The sequence below is a fragment of the Nerophis ophidion genome, linkage group LG13, assembly GCF_033978795.1.
Source record: "Nerophis ophidion isolate RoL-2023_Sa linkage group LG13, RoL_Noph_v1.0, whole genome shotgun sequence".
NCBI classification, from domain to species: Eukaryota; Metazoa; Chordata; class Actinopteri; order Syngnathiformes; family Syngnathidae; genus Nerophis; species Nerophis ophidion.
In genome coordinates, this window is record NC_084623.1 from 15,527,841 (window position 1) to 15,548,432 (window position 20,592).

The window sequence follows — 20,592 nt, forward strand, 5'->3', positions numbered from 1 at the left end:
AGTTATATAAGCCTTGCTTGTTCAATATTTAATGCAAAACTTGTTTGGGTCCCTATTAAAAGGTTCATTTGTTCAACCTTGGCCCGCGGCTTTGTTCAGTTTTAAATATTGGCCCACTGTATTTGTGTTTGACACCCCTGATCTACAATATCAAAACAACAGCCAAAACCACCCCAAAAACAATCTTACCTGGCAAGTCCTCTGCACAGAAAAAACATGGGTGTTTGGAATTACTATCACAAGTGAATATGTAACAAAAATGTGTGGATTTCCCCTGATGGGACACACTGTTTGTATGGCTGAGTGGGGCTTAAAAGGGATGATGATTTGAATCTACATTCTAATCCCTTCCTTATGGTCAGAGGTTCTCAACAATAACCACTTCGGAAAACACCTGGCTCTCCAAGTACCACCATAGTGACCAACATTGGAATATAGTAGCATAGTAGGGCTAAGTATTCATTAAAAACAAGGCAGAGGTTCTATTTAATACCGTGATCACTGTAACATTACACACACTGCACAAAAACCTCCAAAAGTGATACTCCATATAGAGTACATATTTACTTCTTTGGCGTACCACAAGTTAGAGCCTGAGTACCTTGGTCTTAGATCAGTGGTCTAGGTAAAATGTACCGTATATACTTTGGAGTAAACTTTGCTCACAGCCACTTTTATAACCCATTTTTTGAGTCTGTCTGCAAGATGTTTGATTCTGGAGGTCGGGCCAGACACACCTCCAGTTGGGCGCAGTTGGGAGAGTGGCCGTGCCAGCAACTTGAGGGTTCCCAGTTCAATCCCCACCTTCTACCAACCTCGTCACGTCCGTTGTGTCCTTGAGAAAGACACTTCACCCTTGCTCCTGATGGGTCATGGCTAGGGGCTTGCATGGGGGCTCCCGCCATCAGTGTGTGAATGTGCGTGCGAATGTGGAAATAGTGTCAAAGTGCTTTGAGTACCTTGAAGGTAGAAAAGCGCTACACAAGTATAACCGAGATTGCGAATAAAACCCACTTTTGTGATGATCTGCTATTTGGATCATGTCATGTTATGGTTTGCGTTCGGTTTTCTGTTTTGTTATCACAGTCTGTTTGTTATTTGACGTCCTTAGTTCCTGGTGGCACTTCCTATTTTGTTCCGTTGCCTAGTTACGCATTTAGTGTCACCTGATTCTTGTTTTTCTCCGCGCACCTGCCTCCTAATTTCTGCCTGTATTTAAGCCTGCCTTTGTTTGCCATTCGGTCTCGCAGTGTAATTTGCTCTTGATGCTACAGGTGACATCGCTATCCCGCTTTGTGGTAAATACCTTTCTGAACTCGATTAGCTTCCATGCTATTTGTCTGTTTGTTTACCTAGCTCACATGCTAGCGCTTTCAGTTTCTTTCTAGCTCACATGCTAGTTCTGTTGGTTTTGTCTTAGTGCCTAGTGCAAGTGATTTTGTTCTTAGTTTTTTTTTGTAGTGTATAAATAAATCATCATTCTTACCTCCACGCTGTGTTCCATTCCGACTGCACCCTCGAGAGAATGCAACTTCACCACGATGCCAGCCATACGTCACAACTTTAAAAGTATAATTTGTTAATTGAAAATGCACACTTCTGCGATGAGGTGGCGACTTGTCCAGGGTGTACCCCGCCTGCCGCCCGATTGTAGCTGAGATAGGCGCCAGCGACCCGGGACCCCAAAAGGGAATGAGCGGTAGAAAATGGATGGATGGATGGAAAATGCACACTTTTTAAATATGTATCAAAATTCATCATGCCCCATATTTAAGTTTATTTTTCCTATCTTGTGCACAGTCTGATTATAAAACCAAAATGCAAACCCTAGAAATCCAGACCTCACCCTTGCCCAATTAAAACACAAGCCTTATTCCTACGAAAAATGAAAACAATAATTACCCCTGGTATTAACATCTCAAACACACCCTGATAGCACAAACAGACTGATGCACCAGCATGTCTGGTCCCGCCACACCCTTTCTTCTCTCCTCGCCGTCCTGTTGATGGGTGTCAAGTTTCCTCCCCTCCCTGAAATACTGTGCGGTACCAACAATGCCATTGGCTAACCCTGCAAGTAACTGCAACTCAGTTTCCACCTCATTGGTCACTCGATTGCCAAAGAGATCCAGGATAGGCCGTAGGTGCTTGCCAATGGTTCGGAGGTATCGATGCCTGGCAGCAGGCATGGCACGGGGCAAAGTGGTTCCCTGTGGATCAGGATCAGGATGAGGATTTGATCTCAATGCTCAGATATCAAGCACAGATGCAGAATTTATGGTGGCACTTTAAGTAGAAGACTGAGTCTTTTTGTCTCAACTCGATTTATTTTTGCCTGAAATAAAATATGTAATTGTGTTTAGTTTTAAAAAAACATTTGCAGCTAAATCTAATTTCATATTATCAGCATTGACAAGGTTTTCCTGTTGATTTCATATTGAATGTTATGTGCTGCATATTAAGTTTTATTGTGGTTTGTGTGAAAGCTGCTAGGTAAAACTGTTGTTGGATGAGTATTGATTGAAAAAGTGTCTAAATTGTATGTATTCACATTTGAATCATGCATATTATTAATCAATTATTATCAATCATCAGGAGATTTATAAATATATATATATATATATATATATATATATATATATATATATATATATATATATATATATATATAATGTGTATATATATATATATATATATGTATATATATATATATATATATATATATATATATATATATATATATATATATATATATATATATATATATATTGGATTCATCCAAACATAACATCCTGTGATACATTAAACATACGATCAAAAAAGAATTTTGGTATTAAATTGGATCAGTGGTACTTAACCTGGGTTCAATCGAAACCTAGGGGTTTGGTGAGTCGGCCTCAAGGGTTCGGCGGAGCCTCAAGACACACCCGACTCATTGTGTAAATAAAAACTTCCCCCTATCGGCGTATTATGGATACCCCCAAACAATGTTCCCTTTTATTTTCCATCTGATTTGCAGGCGTGTAATTTGTTGTGAGTTCACGCACTGTGTTGGTTTTGTTCTTTGAACAAGGCGACGTTGGTTTAAAGTTGGGTACCAGTAAAAAAAACATAACTTTGACTTAAATTTGGAAAAAAAACACATTTTATTTTTCTCTAAAGAAGGGTTTAGTGAATGCGCATATAAAACTGGTGGGGTTCGGTACCTCCAACGAGGTTAAGAACCACTGAATGAGATTGACCACAGAGGGCTTCCCGGTGGAAGAGGGGTTAGTGCATCTGCCTCACATTAAGAAGGTCCTGCAGTCTTGGGTTCAATCCCAGGCTCGGGATCTTTCTGTGTGGAGTTTGCATGTTCTCCCCATGAATGCGTGGGTTCCCTCCGGGTACTCCGGCTTCCTCCCACTTCCAAAGACATGCACCTGGGGATAGGTTGATTGGCAACACTAAAATTGGCCCTAGTGTGTGAATGTGAGTGTGAATGTTGTCTGTCTATCTGTGTTGGCCCTGTGATGAGGTGGCGACTTGTCCAGGGTGGACCCCGCCTTCCGCCCAATTGTAGCTGATATAGGCGCCAGCGCCCCCCGCGACCCCAAAAAGGGAATAAGCGGTAGAAATGGATGGATGACCACAAAACTTTCCTCCAGAAGGTCTTATCTCTGTCCATGTGATATCAGACGAAACAAAAATGTATCTGGCTGGCCACAATACCCACCAATATGTTTGGAGGAGAAAAGGTGAGACCTTTAATCCCAGGAGCACCAATTCCTACCGTCAAGTATGACGGTGGTAGTATTATACTCTGGGCCTGTTTCGCTGCCAATGGAACTGGTGCATTACAGAGAGTAAATGGGACAATAAAAAAGGAGATTAGCTCCAAATTCTTCAGGACAACCTAAAATCATCAGTCCGGATGTTGGGTCTTGGGCGCAGTTGTGTGTTCCAACAGGACAATGACCCCAAACACACATCAAAAGTGGTAAAGGAATTGCTAAATCAGGCTAGAATTAAGGTTTCAGAATGACCTTCCCAAAGTCCTGACTTAAAACGTGTGGACAATGCTGAAGAAACAAGTCCATGTCAGAAAACCAACAAATTTGGCTGAACTGCACCAATTTTGTCAAGAGGAGTGGTCACAAACTCGACCAGAAACATGCCAGAAGCTTGTGGGTGGCTACCAAAAGCACCTTATTGCAATGAAACTTGCCAAGGGTTTTTAACCAAATATCAACATTGCTGTATGTATTCTTTTGACCCAGCAGATTTGTTCACATTTTCAGTAGACCCATAATAAATTCATAAAAGAACCAAACTTCATGAATGTTTTTTGTGACGACAAAAGTATGCGCTCCAATCACTCTATCACAAAAAAATAAGACTTGTAGAAATTATTGGAAACTCAAAACATCCATGACAAGGACAAATGTATGTGAACATTTTGACCATGACTATATATATATATATATATATATATATATATATATATATATATATATATATATATATATGTATATATGTATATGTGTGTGTGTGTGTTTATCTCTCTCTCACAGTTAGTCGGATTCGACAAGGACTGCGCCATTTCATGAATGTGCTTTGATGCATGTAAATGACCTCAAGGCTGTCTCTTGCCATTGTCTGCTATTGATGGCTATTGATTTCAAGGGCCTTCATGTTCCCCGCAACCACATCTTTGAAGTGGAGTCGTGGTCTCCCCTGATTCCTGCTCCCTTCGTATTATTCCTGCTCCCCCTGGGAGTATAGCAGTTGGTGTGGTTGTCGGTCTTGGTTCATTCGATGTACATCACCCAGCTACATTTTTGACTTGTCTCCGATAGACCGTCCAGGTTTCGGCAACACACTGAAGCATTGGCAGCACAATCCACACCTTGCACTTACGCAAATTTTGACATATTTGTTTTTCCATAATCGATCACAGAGCCTGCCGAAAGCATCCCTCGCATTTCCCATCCTTGACTGAATTTCATTCTCCATATGACCAGTGTCTGAGACATTGTTTCCCAGGTATTTCAAGTCTGTGCAGTGGACCAAAGGCTCTCGATTTATGGTGATAGTTTGTGGGGTTGGAAGTTTTGTTGGTTGTTAGAAACACTTGGACTTCTTGATGTAAATCTTTAGAGTAAATTGAGTAGCTGCGCTGGCAAAAACGTCTGTGAGTCTTTGAATGCCTTCCGCAGTGAGCAACCAGAGCATCACTCACGAGCTGTCGAGTGGTCCAAGTCTTTGCTATGAAATTAGAGATCTTGAACAGGTCTGCATCATGCCTTGTCTGGATGTCGATATCATCCTTACTGTCTCTGAAGGCTACTTTTAGAATAAAGAGAGAGATTAACTGAAAATAGGGGCTAGCACACCCTTTTGCTTTAAGTCATTTAAGACAGGTAAATCAGTTGAGGTATCGGTAGCCAGAGCTACACAAGCTAGCATGCCCTCATGCAGTGATTTAATCAAATTGATGATCTTGGTGGTGCAGCACAATCCAGAGGCTTTCTCTTGCCAGAGTATCGAACGCGCTGGTAAAGTCCACAAACACAACATACAGAGGCATTTTCTGGTCAACACATTAGTCCTGGATCTGCCGTAGGCTGACAGTCATGTCGATGGTGCTTCGTTCACCTCTGAATCCACAATGCGTCTCTGGTATGGTGTTGCTTGTTAGATGAGTGTTTATCTTGTTGAGTAGGATTCGGGCTGTTATTTTGCCAGCAAGGGACAGGCGCTATATTTCTCTATAATTTCCACAGTCCTTTGAAAATCGGGACAATATTTGCAACTTTCAAGTCTTGAGGTATTGACTCGCATTGCCAGATATCAGAGATCAGGTTATGCAAACTTTCTGCCAGTTTTAGGCCACCATTTTTCCCAAATTTCTGATGGAATACCACATCAACCTGGGGCCATATTTTCCTTGGTTTAAGAAATGTCATTGTGACAAGTATCCAGCCGTCCTCGTGTGGGTTGCAGTGACACTCAATACAGGACGCATCGTAGCAGGTTTGACTCTGGTTTATTATTTCAATAAACATATTGTATTCTAGCGTGCCGGCTCTTCCTGCTCGTCGCGGCGCACCTTTCGGTGGCCGGTGGCTGCGTCTGCCGCGGGGCTCATCTCAATCCGGGTTTCTCTCGTCGTGTGCGTTGTCTTCGTTCGCCGTGGTTTCCTCGCCTACTTCTGCCACGATTGTTCCTCCTTCTCCCCTTTTATGCAGAAGATGATGGGATTGAGAGCAGGTGTGTAGTTTACGCACCTGACTCTGATTGCTGAAGTGTCGCTCCAGGCGTGCCCCGCCTCTCTGCTCCGCTGCATGCTCCGCCACCTGGCCGCCATCTTGGGCAGGATCACCGTTTGCCCTAGCCTGCTGTTGGCTCGTCGGCTCCGTCCCTCCACAGTCATCAATGACTTCTCCCAAATCAGGGGCTTCATCTAGGTAGTCTATGGTTTGACAATCTGGGGTTGAATTTAGGGCCGTGAAGTAAATCTCTCCAGGGATGTTTAGCAGTTGTTCAAAGTGTGTTGCAAATCTGCCTAGAATCTCATTCTTGTCATTCAACGCTGTAACGCCATCGATGTCCATCAGTTGGATAGTGCCTCTCTCCTTTGGACCATAAACCTCTCTCAAGCCATTATAGAACTCTTTCATGCCATTTTTGTCAGCTGCAAGCTGCATCTCTTTTGCTTTTAGCTCCCACTAATTTGATTTCCGCTCTCGAGTGTATTTTTGAAGTTTGTTCTAGCCTATGTGAGCTTTAACTTGTTCCCTCTTGTGTTTAGTTGCAGCTGCTTCTCTTTTGCCTTGTTCTTATCAATAATCAGCATGTCCAGTTTCTTGTCTTTTTTAAAGAACCAGTCCTTGTTATGTTTGGTCGCTAACGGCTCGACCCATGACACAGGTGGTACTGGTCTTCCACGGTCTACCAGTAGCAGGCATTTTGTAGCCTGACCTGAGCTTTATATATATATATGACTTGATTGGATTATCCAGAGAATAGTGCTCGATACCGTGGTAGAGCGCAATATGTAGGTGTGGGAAAGATCACAATACTACTTCATCTCTACAGAACTGTTTCATGAGGGATTCCCTCAATCATCAGGAGATTTATTTATTATTTTTTTAATCTCCTGATGATTGAGGGAACCCCTCATGAAACAGTCCTGTAGAGATGAAGTAGTCTTGTGATTTTTACCACACCTAGAGAGAGCTATTTATACAAAGAGATATACATATGTGTATATATGTACCTAGATATACATATATCCATCCATCCATTTTCTGCCGCGTGTCCCTTTTGGGGTGTGTGTATATATGTATATATATGTATATATATATATATATATATATATATATATATATATATATATATATATATATATATATATCACCAGCACCCCCCCAAAAGGGACAAGCGGTAGAAAATGAGTGCATATGAACAGTATGAACACTGCTCTATACCTAAGTAGAGTGGAAAATTCCTTAGGTCAGGGGAAAAAAACACAAACAGGGCTGTTTGTGTAGTTATATGTAAATAACAATGGGACGGCGTGGCGCAGTGAGAGAGTGGCCGTGCGCAACCCGAGGGTTCCAGGTTCAATCCCCACCTAGTACCAACCTCGTCACGCCCGTTGTGTCCTGAGCAAGACACTTTCACCCTTGCTTCTGATGTGTACTGGTTAGCGCCTTGCATGGCAGCTCCCTCCATCAGTGTGTGAATGTGTGTGTGAATGGGTAAATGTGGAAGTAGTGTCAAAGCGCTTTGAGTACCTTGAAGGTAGAAAAGCGCTATACAAGTACAACCCATTTATCATTTATTTATAACAATGATAATAATTAAAAACAATTTTTTAAAATGTACAAAGTAAATTAATATTGCAAATAAATAAAAGAAACAACAACAAATGACCATGTCTCGAATGCATGTTCAACACTGTGATTATTCCTCACTGCTGTTGAGGCACATATGAGACATTTTATCACTGTTAGTTTTGTGCTGACAAGGGAAAAGACTCACACAAAGCCATTGATGCTTCCTTAGTACGTATTGTATATAATGTACATGTCAAATCTCTGCAGTAGCAGGATGGGTTTCTGCTCGTTCACTGCAGCTGCATCTCATTTTAAGCGTTAGACACCTTTTTACCTTCACGCTGCCTCCCGCTGTCGTCAGCACCGACGCTCATCTACGGCACATTATTTGGGGATTATAATTACTGGTGTGCAAAATTTTTTTTCAACCCAATTAGTTGAAATTACATAATCTCCCACGGCACACCAGATTGTGTCGCACAGTGGTTGAAAAACTGATGTAAATAGCTTCCTGTTGCCTTCTTCTTGTGTCCCCTAGTTGACGTGAGCTCAGCAGCACTGCCCACGCAGGTGCCCGTCACCGCCGCAACTATCCTCCCTATGGACCTGCGGATGGTTGACCACCACCACCAACAGACCAATTATGGATTACTCCCCCAACCACAACCTGCAGCGCCCACATCCAGCGCTTGTCCCACATCTGACGGGCCAGTCATTAGTAAGTGATGACGGTCCTCTGATGTTAAAAGCTACGTAAGTGCTCGTTTTGTTCGCAGCCACGGCCTAACGGCGACTTCTTTGAACCCCTCTGCAGACCACCAAGCGCAGCAGCTGCAGCAGGAGCTGGTGGCTCTCAAACACAAGCAGCAGCTCCAGAGACAGTTGCTCATCGCCGAGTTCCAGAGGCAGGATGAACAGCTGTCGAGGCAACATGAGGTGCAGCTGCATGAACACATCAAGGTGAGGTCATTCGACAGGCAGAGCGGATGGGAGGGCTTTGCTGAACAAATACATGGAAAACATTTTTTTCATCGGCAATTTTCATCGTTTAAAGCTCCAAATCACAGAAATACGCAGGTTTTGGGGGGATAAGAAAAAAAAAAGAGATTATCTACATATGTTTGGACTAAATCAGGGTTTCCCAACGTTTTGATTTCGGGGCCTACACACGAAAAAAAACATGCTGAGTTATTTTGATAACCCAATTTATGAGTTATTTTTATGAAGAGCAATCCATGTTTGGGGGTTTATAGGGGAATTATTTTAACTAAATTTCTGGGTTGTAAAAATTATGAGCCATTTGTGGGTTGTTTTTCTCGTAATTTTTTGGGGGGGATACAATTATTATAAATTTGGATATACATGTGTATGTATGTGTGTATATATGTGTATAAATGTGTGCATATATATATATATGTATATAAATATATATATATATATATATATATATACTCACACATACACACACACATACACAGATACACACACACACCTATATATATACACACACACACATATATATACACACACACACGCACATACACACACACATACACAGATACACACACACACCTATATATATATATACACACACACACATATATATACACACACACACACGCACACACACACATATATATATATATATATACACACTTACACACACACTCACACACATATATATACACACACGCACACAAATATATATATACACACATACATATATATATATATATATACACACATATATATATATATGGCAGAGGGGTTAGTGCATCTGCCTCACAATACGAAGGTTCTGAGTAGTCAGGGTTCACACCCGGGCTCGGGATCTTTCTGTGTGGAGTTTGCATGTTCTCCCCGTGAATGCGTGGGTTCCCTCCGGGTACTCCAGTTTCCTCCCACTTCCAAAGACATGCGCCTGGGGATAGGTTGATTGGCAACACTAAATGGTCCCTAGTGTGTGAATGTGAGTGTGAATGTTGTCTGTCTATCTTTGTTGGCCCTGCGATGAGGTGGGGACTTGTCCAGGGTGTACCCCGCCTTCCGCCCGATTGTAGATGAGATAGGCACCAGCGCCCCCCGCGACCCCAAAGGGGAATAAGCGGTAAAAAATTATATATATATATATATATATATATATATATATATATATATATATATATATATATATATATATATATATATATATATATATATATACGTATATATATATATATACGTATATATATATACGTATATATATATATATACGTATATATATATACGTATATATATATATATATATATATATATATATACATATACTGTATATACGTATATATATATATATATATTAACCTCACTGAAATTATTTACAATCACCCAACATTGAGTTAGCATAACTCAACTTTTGGGGTTCAATAATTCAACCCAATAGTTAGGTCGGGAATAACCCAACATTAAGTTATCATAACTCAACTTTTTGGTTAGATAATTCAACGCAAAAGTTAGATGGAAAAAATTAACCCAAGATGCTGAGTTAAAATAACTCAAATAAAGGGTTACTCCTTTTCTGAACCTGCAGTTGGGTTAAAATAGTTTTTTTTTTTTTTTTTAACCTAACATTTTTTAGTGTGTACCTTTCCAACTTCAGTGGGGCCTGGGACCACTCAAATATTATTATATTAGTAATCTTACTCTTGATTGTATTAATATTCAGTAATTATATCTAACTTGGTTACATTCAGCCTTGTCAAATTATATGGAACCACGTGTTAATCACAATTATTAGTATATACTTAAAACATCGACCTTGCAGGCTTAGGTCAGGTTGCCTCAAAAAAATGGGTATCATCCCGATACCCATATTTTGGTCATGGTACCTGTACCAAAATGTATTTCGATACTTTTCTCAATAAAGGGGACCACGAAAATGGCATTATTGGCTTTTTTTTTTTTTTTAACAGAAAATGTTATGATACATTAAGCATACGTTTCTTATTGCGATCAAAGAAAAACAAATAGCATTAAATAAGATAGTGGACATACTAGAAAACTTCTCTTTTAGTAGTAAGTAAGCAAACATATGCTCCTAATGTATTGCATTATTGTATCAAAATTATGAGGGACAAGCAGTAGAAAATGAATGGATTATTAATTTATTTGAATATTTACTGTTAAAATCTGGTTATTTTCTGTTGTGAAGTGAATTATATTTATATAGCGCTTTTCTCAAGTGACTCAAAGCGCTTTACATAGCGACACCCAATATCTAAGTTACATTTAAACCAGTGTGGGTGGCACTGGGAGCAGGTGGGTAAAGCGTCTTGCCCAAGGACAAAACGGCAGTAACTAGGATGGCACAAGCGGGAATCGAACCTGCAACCCTCAAGTTGTTGGCACAGCCGCTCTACCAACCGAGCTATGCCGCCCCACTGTTCTGACATTTCGTATCTACACTTCCGTTCAAATGTAATAAGCACTTATTCTTCTGTTGTTTTGATATAGTTGTGGGTGATACCACACATTTGGATGCCGATACTAAGTAGTTACAGGATCATACATTGGTCATATTTAAAGTCCTTATGTGTCCATGGACGTTTTTCCTTTGTTTATAAAGAAAAAAGATTTTGTGTTGATAAAAAAAAATTGATGGATTGTAAGCTATATGAGGCTCTTGTACTTGATATCATTACAATAGATATATGTGTAGACCCACCCTTTTGTTTACATTCAGGAGCACTAGCTTTCTGTTAGCCGTTAGCTATTGTATTCTCCTGCCGTGTGTAGTGAAGCATGTTTAGCTATTCTTCGTCCTGCAGGGATGATATTTGTAGGAAACATACTTTATTTGTCATCATTGAGGCGAGGATTAGTGGTTTAGAAGTAGCTAATACACTGCCCGGCGGCAGATGGCGTTTCAGTGTTCTAACTTCACCTTTATCGTTAGTTTTTAAGCCAAAATGCGTCCGTTCCCCCTTTGTTGAGTATTACTATTACTATTAACTAGGCTTCACGGTGGCAGAGGGGTTAGTGCGTCTGCCTCACAATACGAAGGTCCTGCAGTCCTGGGTTCAAATCCAGGCTCGGGATCTTTCTGTGTGGAGTTTGCATGTTCTCCCCGTGAATGCGTGGGTTCCCTCCGGGTACTCCGGCTTCCTCCCACCTCCAAAGACATGCACCTGGGGATAGGTTGATTGGCAACACTAAAATTGTCCCTAGTGTGTGAATGTGAGTGTGAATGTTGTCTGTCTATCTGTGTTGGCCCTGTGATGAGGTGGCGACTTGTCCAGGGTGTACCCCGCCTTCCGCCTGATTGTAGCTGAGATAGGCGCCAGCGCCCCCCGCGACCCCGAAAGGGAATAAGCGGTAGAAAATGGATGGATGGATGGAAGTAGCTAAAACACTACAGAGAGACGTTAGCCGCTAGGTAGTTATTAGCACCTCTTCAGTGTTTATATCTCCACCTTAATCATTAGATTTAACACTAAAAGTCTGTCTATTCTCTCTTTTTTGTCTTCACACTGTTTCTGCTTTCAATCACAAAGATTTGCAAATACCGTTCAACTTGTATTCAGTTGAATGGATTGCAAAGACAAGATATTTAATGTTCGAACTGAGAAACTTATTTTTTTTGCTAATAATCATTAACTTAGAATTTAATGGCAGAAACGGGTTGCAAAAAAGTTGGCGCAGGGGCATTTTTACCACTGTGTTACATGGCCTTTCCTTTCAACATCACTCAGTTAACATTTGGGAACTGAGGAGACCAATTTTTGAAGCTTTTCAGGTGGAATTCTCTCCTATTCTTGCTTGATGTACAGCTTAAGTTGTTCTACAGTCCGTTGTGGTATTTTAGGCTTCATATTGCACCACACATTTTCAATGTGAGACAGGTCTGGACTACAGGCAGGCCAGTCTAGTACCCGCACTCTTCTTCTATGAAGCCACGCTGTGGCTTGGCTTTGTCTTGCTGAAATAAGCAGGGGCGTCCATGAATGGCAACATAAGTTGCTCCAAAACCTGTATGTACCTTTCAGCATTAATGTTGCCCTCACAGATGTGTAAGTTACCCATGCGTTGGGCACTAATACACCCCCATACCATCACAGATCCTGTTTTTTTAAACTTTGGGCCTACACCAAGTCGCATGTTTTTTCTTTTCTCTTTGTTCCTGAGGACTGGACGTCCACAGGTTCCAAAAACTATTTGAAATGTGGACTCCTCAGACCACAGAACACTTTTCCACTTTGCATCAGACCATCTTAGATGAGCTCGAGCTCAGCAAAGCCGGCGGCGTTTCTGGGTGTTGTTGATAAATGACTGTCGCATTGCACAGTAGAGTTTTGACTTGCACTTAGAGATGTAGCTACAGACTGTAGCTACAATAGTTTTCTGAAGTGTTCCTGAGCCCATGTGGTGATATCCTTTACACAGTGACGTGGCTTTTTGATGCAGTAGCGCCTGAGGGATCGAAGGTCACAGGCATTCAATGTTTGTTTCCAGCCTTGCCGCTTACGTGCAGTGATTTTTCCAGGTTCTCTGAACATTTGGATGATATTTCAGACCGTAGATGGTGAAATCTCTAAATTCCTTGTAATAGCTCGCATTTGTTCACAAAGTAATGACCCTCACCCCATCCTTGTTTGTGAATGACTGAGCATTTCATGGAAGCTGCTTTTATACCTGATCATCGGCACCCACCTGTTCCCAATTAGCCTGTTCACCAATGGGATGTTAGCATATAAGCGTTTGATGAGCATTCCTCTACTTTCTCACTCTTTTTTGCCACTTGTGCCAGCTTTTTTGAAACATGTTGCAGCCATCAAATTCCGAATGAGCTGATATTTGCAAAAAATAACGTTTTCAGTTTGAACATTAAATGTCTTGTCTTTGCAGTCAATTCAATTGAATAAAGGTTGAGAAGGATTTGCAAATCATTGTATTCTGTTTTTATTCACGATTTACACAGCGTGCCAACTTCACTGGTTCTGGGTTTTGCTCTTTACAACAAGCCAGCACACGACAGTTTGCTTTGAAAAAAACGCACATGTAATTTTATTGAAAGAATGTCATCCGAGAATGATTTACTTGAGTTTTGTGTCATTTATTTGCACAATGAATGTGCTGCCGGGCACACAGTGGGTGGACGAAACTCTATGTTCTATTCGATTTTTTGTTTGGAAATTGGAAAAGTTCATACAATAAGGGGTTTTTAAATTGGGGTTTTAATATATTTAAAACATGTTTTATGCTGTAGCTTTGAAAATATTTTGATTTCTGTTTATTATTCCTACTGAGCAGAAATTAATTTACTACAGTAAGGACAATTAACAGTAATAAACTAGATTTTAATGTAAATGCACACCACCCGACTAGCACTGCACGTTTAGAACTCAAGACTGGTACTCTCAAGTCCTTTAGACTTGCTTTAAAATCATTTATGTATTCCCTCTTATTATACTAATCCTCATTTTTTCATCTTCACTTATACTTTTTGTCCGACAGCATCAACAGGATTTATTGGCGCTGAAGCACCAGCAAGAGCTGTTGGAGCACCAGCGGAAGATAGAGCAGCAGCGCAACGAGCAGGAGTTGGAGAAGCAGCACCGGGAACACAAGCTGCAGCAGCTCAAAAACAAGGAGAGGGGACGAGAAAGTGAGTAGACTCCTTCAGCTCGGGGTGAGTATTGAACCCGGTACTTTTAATTAGCATCGACCAATATCTGTGGGTATCACCGGGTGCCCGGTCACATAAAATCAAACCGTGCCACATTTCGATACCTCTGTTGCATGTGACACCTGGCACCGGCTCAAGCACTTGGCCGGGAAACAAACAGTGAAGTACTCAGGGCGGGATACTAGGTAATGAAGGAGGCCCTCTAAATGTTTCAAAATGTGCCAGATCGATGCTAATTTACATTGTATTTTCTGTAATATATATGGGTAACATATTCACCATTAATTAGTTGCGTATTAAAGTAACAAATATTTAATTTAGAGTTATTTGGACACTAGGAGAACATATAAGGGTTAGGGTCACGGTTAGGGTTACTAATAAGCAATAATTCTGAGGTTTTTGAGGGAAGACTCTTAGTTAATGGCTTACTGGTTGTATAATAAGGCCATGCAGAATAAGGCATTAATAAATACTTAATAATGACTAATTAAGAGCCAGTATGTTACTATTTTGCATGTTAATAAGCAACTAATTAATGGTGAATATGTTCCCCATACTAAAGTGTTACCGGCTATTCTATCGACATGCTAATGATTAGCATTAGCACTTTTACCTCTAAAATTGATGACTATTTTTGAATTTATGTCTATTTGAATTAGGACAGTACATTTTAATCAATGTGTCCGCAAAAAAACAAACAAAAAAAAAACAGTTTCAACATTAATATGCTGGAATTAGCACAAAAGCTAAATTGCATCTATTGTCCTAAAGCAGGTAAAAACCCACAAGCACATAGACATTATGGACACTGTCGCCCTTAGATGTCAAACTCAAGGCCCAGGGGCCACATGTGGCCCGCCACTTCGAATTAGTTGGCCCTCGAAACCCTGGAAATAATATGTATCAATAAAGTGCTTTTCTTACAAAATGTATTCTTTCTTTCTATTTTGGAAAAATAAAAATTAAAAATTATATATATATATATATATATACTCCATGTAGTTGTGAATTATGTTAATTTTAATATTGTCAAATTATGCAAAAATATATTGTCAAACATTCAAACCATTTTTAAAATATAAATAAATACTAAAAATAATGATTTCATATCCATCATATTGTGCAATGTCAAAATTGCAATAGCTTTCATGGTAAAATTGTGAACTTTACTGTGGTTTTTACAGCATTTTTCTCGAAATGAAAAAAAAGTTTTACTTTTTTTTTACTGTAATAAACTGTGGTTTCTGAGGTGGCGACTTGTCCAGGGTGTACCCCGCCTTCCGCCCGATTGTAGCTGAGTTTGGCACCAGTGCCCCCCGCAACCGCAAAGGGAAAAAGCGGTAGAAAATGGATGGATGGATAAACTGTGGTGCCTATTTGGCATTTACGGTAATACACCGACAAATCTACAGTTGTTGATTTGCGGTAAAAACAAACAAACTGGCAGCTCAGGTGCCAAATTTTTACTGTAAAATTGCAGTTTCTTTTATTCACAGTCAAAAAACTGATGTGAATTTTACAGTAAAATTCTGGCAACTGAGCTGCCTTTTTTAGGAAAAATTACCATTAAAAAAAGCACTACGATTTTTTCCATTTACAGTCATACACATTACATTTTGAGGTGAATTTATTGCGATTTAGCATATTTTTTAATCCAGGGTTATGGTTATGGTTGTGGTTAGGATTAGGGTTAGGGTTGTGGTTGAGATTACCGTTAGGGTCCACCCTAACCCTAACCCCAACCTTAACCTTAATTGCAACCCTAACCCTTACCCCATCCCTAAACTTAACCCTAACCCTAACCCTACTAATAATATGTATACAAAATTGTGTAATAGTAGTATTCACTGTTAGAAGCGGCCCTCTAGGGCCAAATATTACTGCGATTTGGCCCTCAGTGTAAACAACTTTGACACCTCTGCAGTAGACAAACAATAACACCAAAGGAACAAATAAGAGTTTTAAAACAGAGAGTCCCAGGAGAGGTTCAACTATGGGAGCATGACTCGTTTAGACTTTAACCAATTTTTAAGGATCCCTACAACTACAACTAAAATGCACGTTACAATCAAACAGCTAGTGTGTGATAAGTACAATATTTACAATGTAAACACTTTGTAGGGCTCAACTAAAACCAATGCCGGCACATTTAACTCCATGGCAAAGACTACCTCCTGGCTAAGGCAACACACCATAGTCTATGCACTACGGCCATCTAAAGTCTTGGAATTGCAGCAGCATGCAAAGTCTACTATGTAATACAATAGAGTACAGTACTTACAAATACATAGTCAAATATGTGATATAATAGAGTACAGTACTTGCAAATGAGATATTGAAATGTAAGAAAACAAAATAACTGGAGAGCACAGCTTAGTGATAAATGTTCAATTTAAACAATTGTGATTTTCTTAACAATTAACCTTTTATTAGCACATTTGAACACAACCACTCGTAATGACAATTGGTACTCGGTAGCTATAGGAATTGGTAATTATCGACTCAAATAAAAAAGGCACCCATCACTACCTTCAACAAAGATGTATTTACAGAAAAGTGTTGGTTTGCCGCACTTTTCGTATGATTCGATTTTTACAGAAACCTACCCCTAAAGCTTACCGAGATTTTTTGTATACTGTCTTGGTTATTGTTGGGCTAAATATTATGCATAACACTCTAGTCCAGGGGTTTCGAAGTCAAGGCCCGCGGGCCAGATCCGACCCGCAAATTAATTATCTCTGGCCTCCGTGATGATATTTGATCAGTATTAGAACCGGCCCACAGGCCACAGCCGCCTGTTGCTGTTTTGCACGCACCAATACTCCATCAGGAATTTTCAAAATGGGGTCCTGGGGACCCCATCAAGTCATACAAATGATGTCCCAGTCAATGTTTGGGGTCCCACTTTTTTGTAAGCGTTTTGATAACAAATGGTAATTGTATGCATTATCCTTTTATATCCCACATTTTGGAAAATGGTTGTCATAAATGTTACTTAATACATAAAAAACAAAAACAACTATTTTTATGCATATGTAAATGTATTCAGTTAAAAACATCTATTTACTTTCTTCTTTCCTTCATGGATCTAAACTTTGCCGGTATTTTTTTCAATATTTTTATTGTAATATTTTCAGAATGTGTTTGTTCTATTTTTCTATTTTTGACCAAAGTAAGAGAAAGAAAACAATCTCAAGTTGTCTTTATTTTTTTTTCTTCTATATTTTTATTGTAATATTTTCAGAATACGTGTGTTATATTTTTGGCCAAAGTAAGACAAAGAAAACAACCTCAAGTTGTGTTTATTTTTTTTAGTTTTAATAAACAGATTTTCCTCCATGCAGTTAAAATGAGTTTACCACCCCTGCTCTAGTTTCCCCAAACAAAGAAACCTAGTGCTTTTTTGTTTGGAGAATGACAGCAAAATAAGCAACAATGGGGCCAAAAAAAGTTGCAAGTGTCAGCCCTCTGATAAACTATTGAATTCAAGAAAAAATACAAAGGTGGGATCTGCTTGACTTTCCCTCTTCCTTTTCCACTAATTAACATTTTCACCAACAAAACTCTTCGATAAAGTTACAGAGTGATGCGATTTTTGTTATTCTTATAGCCAGACCTGTGTTTATTTCCGGAAGATCAAGAGAGGCAGTCCAAGGAAGTGAGACGCACAGCTCGTATCCAAGGCAACGGGAGGAAAACACTGCAGGCACAGGGGAGATGACAGGGGACAGATTAAGCACGGGGAAGAACCCGGAGAGCAATGAACTAACGATCGCTTACGGTACGCCAACAGAAGGTTATATTCCGGCCAGGGATGGCAGGTTGTGCAGGCCTTTGAAGGCAGGTCTGATCATCAGCTCCAGGTGTGCAGATTGCCGGAGATTGATTTTGCAGATGTTCGCTGCCGCTGGTCTGGGATGTGCTTTGCGCACTCTCGGAGCTGCGCTCGGTGCGGCGCACATAGGAATGCGCACTGACAACATATTGTTGACGTTTTTTTATGTGTTCTTTATTGGATTTTTTGGGCAGAATTAAGGACCTCTTATTGATTCTCCTGTAAGCGGACTTTTTTTTAATGTTTATTGGACCACCGATCATCGACATCCCAGGCTCTTCAAGGTTTACAAAAGAGTTTTATTTTTCAATAAATGTGCAAAGTCTTTTGGGCGCTTTTCAGCAGTTGTCTTTTTTTTCTCAAGTGAGCACACAACTGGTTTTTCTCCAGTGTCGTGTCTCGCTCTCACTCGGCTTCGTTCTCCACCATTCCAACCCTCCTCTCCTTCCTGACTACTGCCTTTATCATAACGACAGGTGATCAGACGAACACTCTCAGCTGTGTCTTCTACGCACCTGTCGCTAATCTCGAGGCCGGTCCTGGCACATCCCACTTTGCTGCAGGTCCACAGGCCACGCCCCTCACAACATACATCATCATGTATTTCATAATGACTGTGAACGATGGGCAACATTTTAAAAAAAAAGTGCAGTTCCCCTTTAAGGCACCCAGCATGCAGCTAATACCTTATTTCCTTGAATTGCCGCTGGGTTGCTAATTCATTTAAAACTTCTTCTCACTCCGGCGATTACCTAAGGCATACGGTAAAGGCAAGCATGCGCTAATTATTTTATAACCTCTTCTCAATCCGGCACTTACCAAAGGCATGCGGTAAATTTAGGCCTACGCTTAAAAATTTGAGTGTGATGTAAGGATACCATCATGAAAAGCACATTTAATAAAAAAAACGTTATTATGGTCTTACCTTTACTTATAAATGAAGTCCATGTGCAGCTCCTTCTGATCAAATACATAGAAAACTTGTTTATAGAAGTCTTCCTTTTCTTTCTTCAGTTTTAAAAGTCTCTCTGTCTCGATGGAGATCTTCCTTTATTACCTCCAGTAATAAAGGATTGAAAGTCCAGTTTAGAAAACCGTTTTATTTTAGATATGTAATCCTCCATGTTAAAAGTGCAAGTGAGAGGAAAAAATAAACAAACGCTGCTCACTCTTGCTGCTTGTTGTCGTTATTTCTGCAGCCGAGTAGTCGCAAGAAGGATCACTAGCACCCTTTACCACCAGGAGGCGGGAGTCATTTAATGACTCATATTTGACACACGCAGCTATGGTATATTAATAAAACATAGCCGCTTACAGTTCTTTTTAGCATATTCAATAGCTTGGAACTTAAATCCTACTGAAAAGTTCTTTATCTTCTTCCCTTTATGCGATTTAAAATGATTGAAATCAGCTTCGTCTATTTTGAAAATGATGACAGGTGAAGTGTCACTCGTGACGTGACGAGTTTGACCCGGCGGAAATTCTAGGCATATGTTAATTATTTTGCGAAACGAATTTGACCCGGCGGAAATTCTAGACATGCGCTAATAAAAATAATATTTTGCGAAACGAATTTGACCCTGCAGTATTTCTAGGCAGGCGCATACTCTATATCCGGCAGCAATTCAAGGAAATACGGTATAAAAGGATGTTGCTGAAGAGATGACATGTCTAATTATTTTAATTTCTGACAGTTTAAATATGTTGAGACACACATTTGACAGATCATTTTTAGACATGCTTAATAAAACTAAAAGTAAAAATACATTGTTAGTAAATCAGGCCCTCAGTGCTTCCAAAGACGCTTCCGATGAACCGTTCGTGAAGACCCGTTCAGGTATGGTGGGTTCCTGTGTGAACAAAGCATCATCGGTCCCTTTTCTTCCCATGTTTGACTCAGGCGCAGTTGCCAGCACAGAAGTAAAGATGCGACTTCAAGCATTTGTCCTGAACAAGAAGAAAGCCTTGGCTCAACGAACCCTAAACCACTGTCTGCCCAATGATCCACGCTACTGGTACGGGTGAGTGTCAACCCTCAATATCTATATTTTCTATATTTTCTGTGTAACCCTAAACAAGATTTTGTTTGTGGCCCCATTTCGTATTTAGTATTACCCATCTATTGTCTTTATTAGACTCCTGCAGGGCTCCAAGCCCTCCCTTAACCTAACGTCACCGCCCCACATAAACAAAGCACAAACCCCGTTTCCATATGAGTTGGGAAACTGTGTTGGACGTAAATATAAACGGAATACAATGATATGTAAATCCTT

General features: G+C 40.1%; 1 protein-coding gene across 3 annotated transcripts in view; it reads left to right on the plus strand.

Annotated features, from left to right (window-relative positions):
- Positions 1-20,592, plus strand: part of hdac4 (histone deacetylase 4) — a 212,245-nt gene that overhangs the window by 19,788 nt on the left and 171,865 nt on the right. For all 3 annotated transcript variants that reach the window (XM_061918453.1, XM_061918452.1, XM_061918451.1), the window contains 4 exons: positions 8,362-8,541; positions 8,638-8,783; positions 14,313-14,463; positions 20,220-20,340. In XM_061918453.1, coding sequence (XP_061774437.1) covers positions 8,362-8,541; positions 8,638-8,783; positions 14,313-14,463; positions 20,220-20,340 — 598 coding nt within the window. The remainder of the gene's footprint in view (positions 1-8,361; positions 8,542-8,637; positions 8,784-14,312; positions 14,464-20,219; positions 20,341-20,592) is intronic.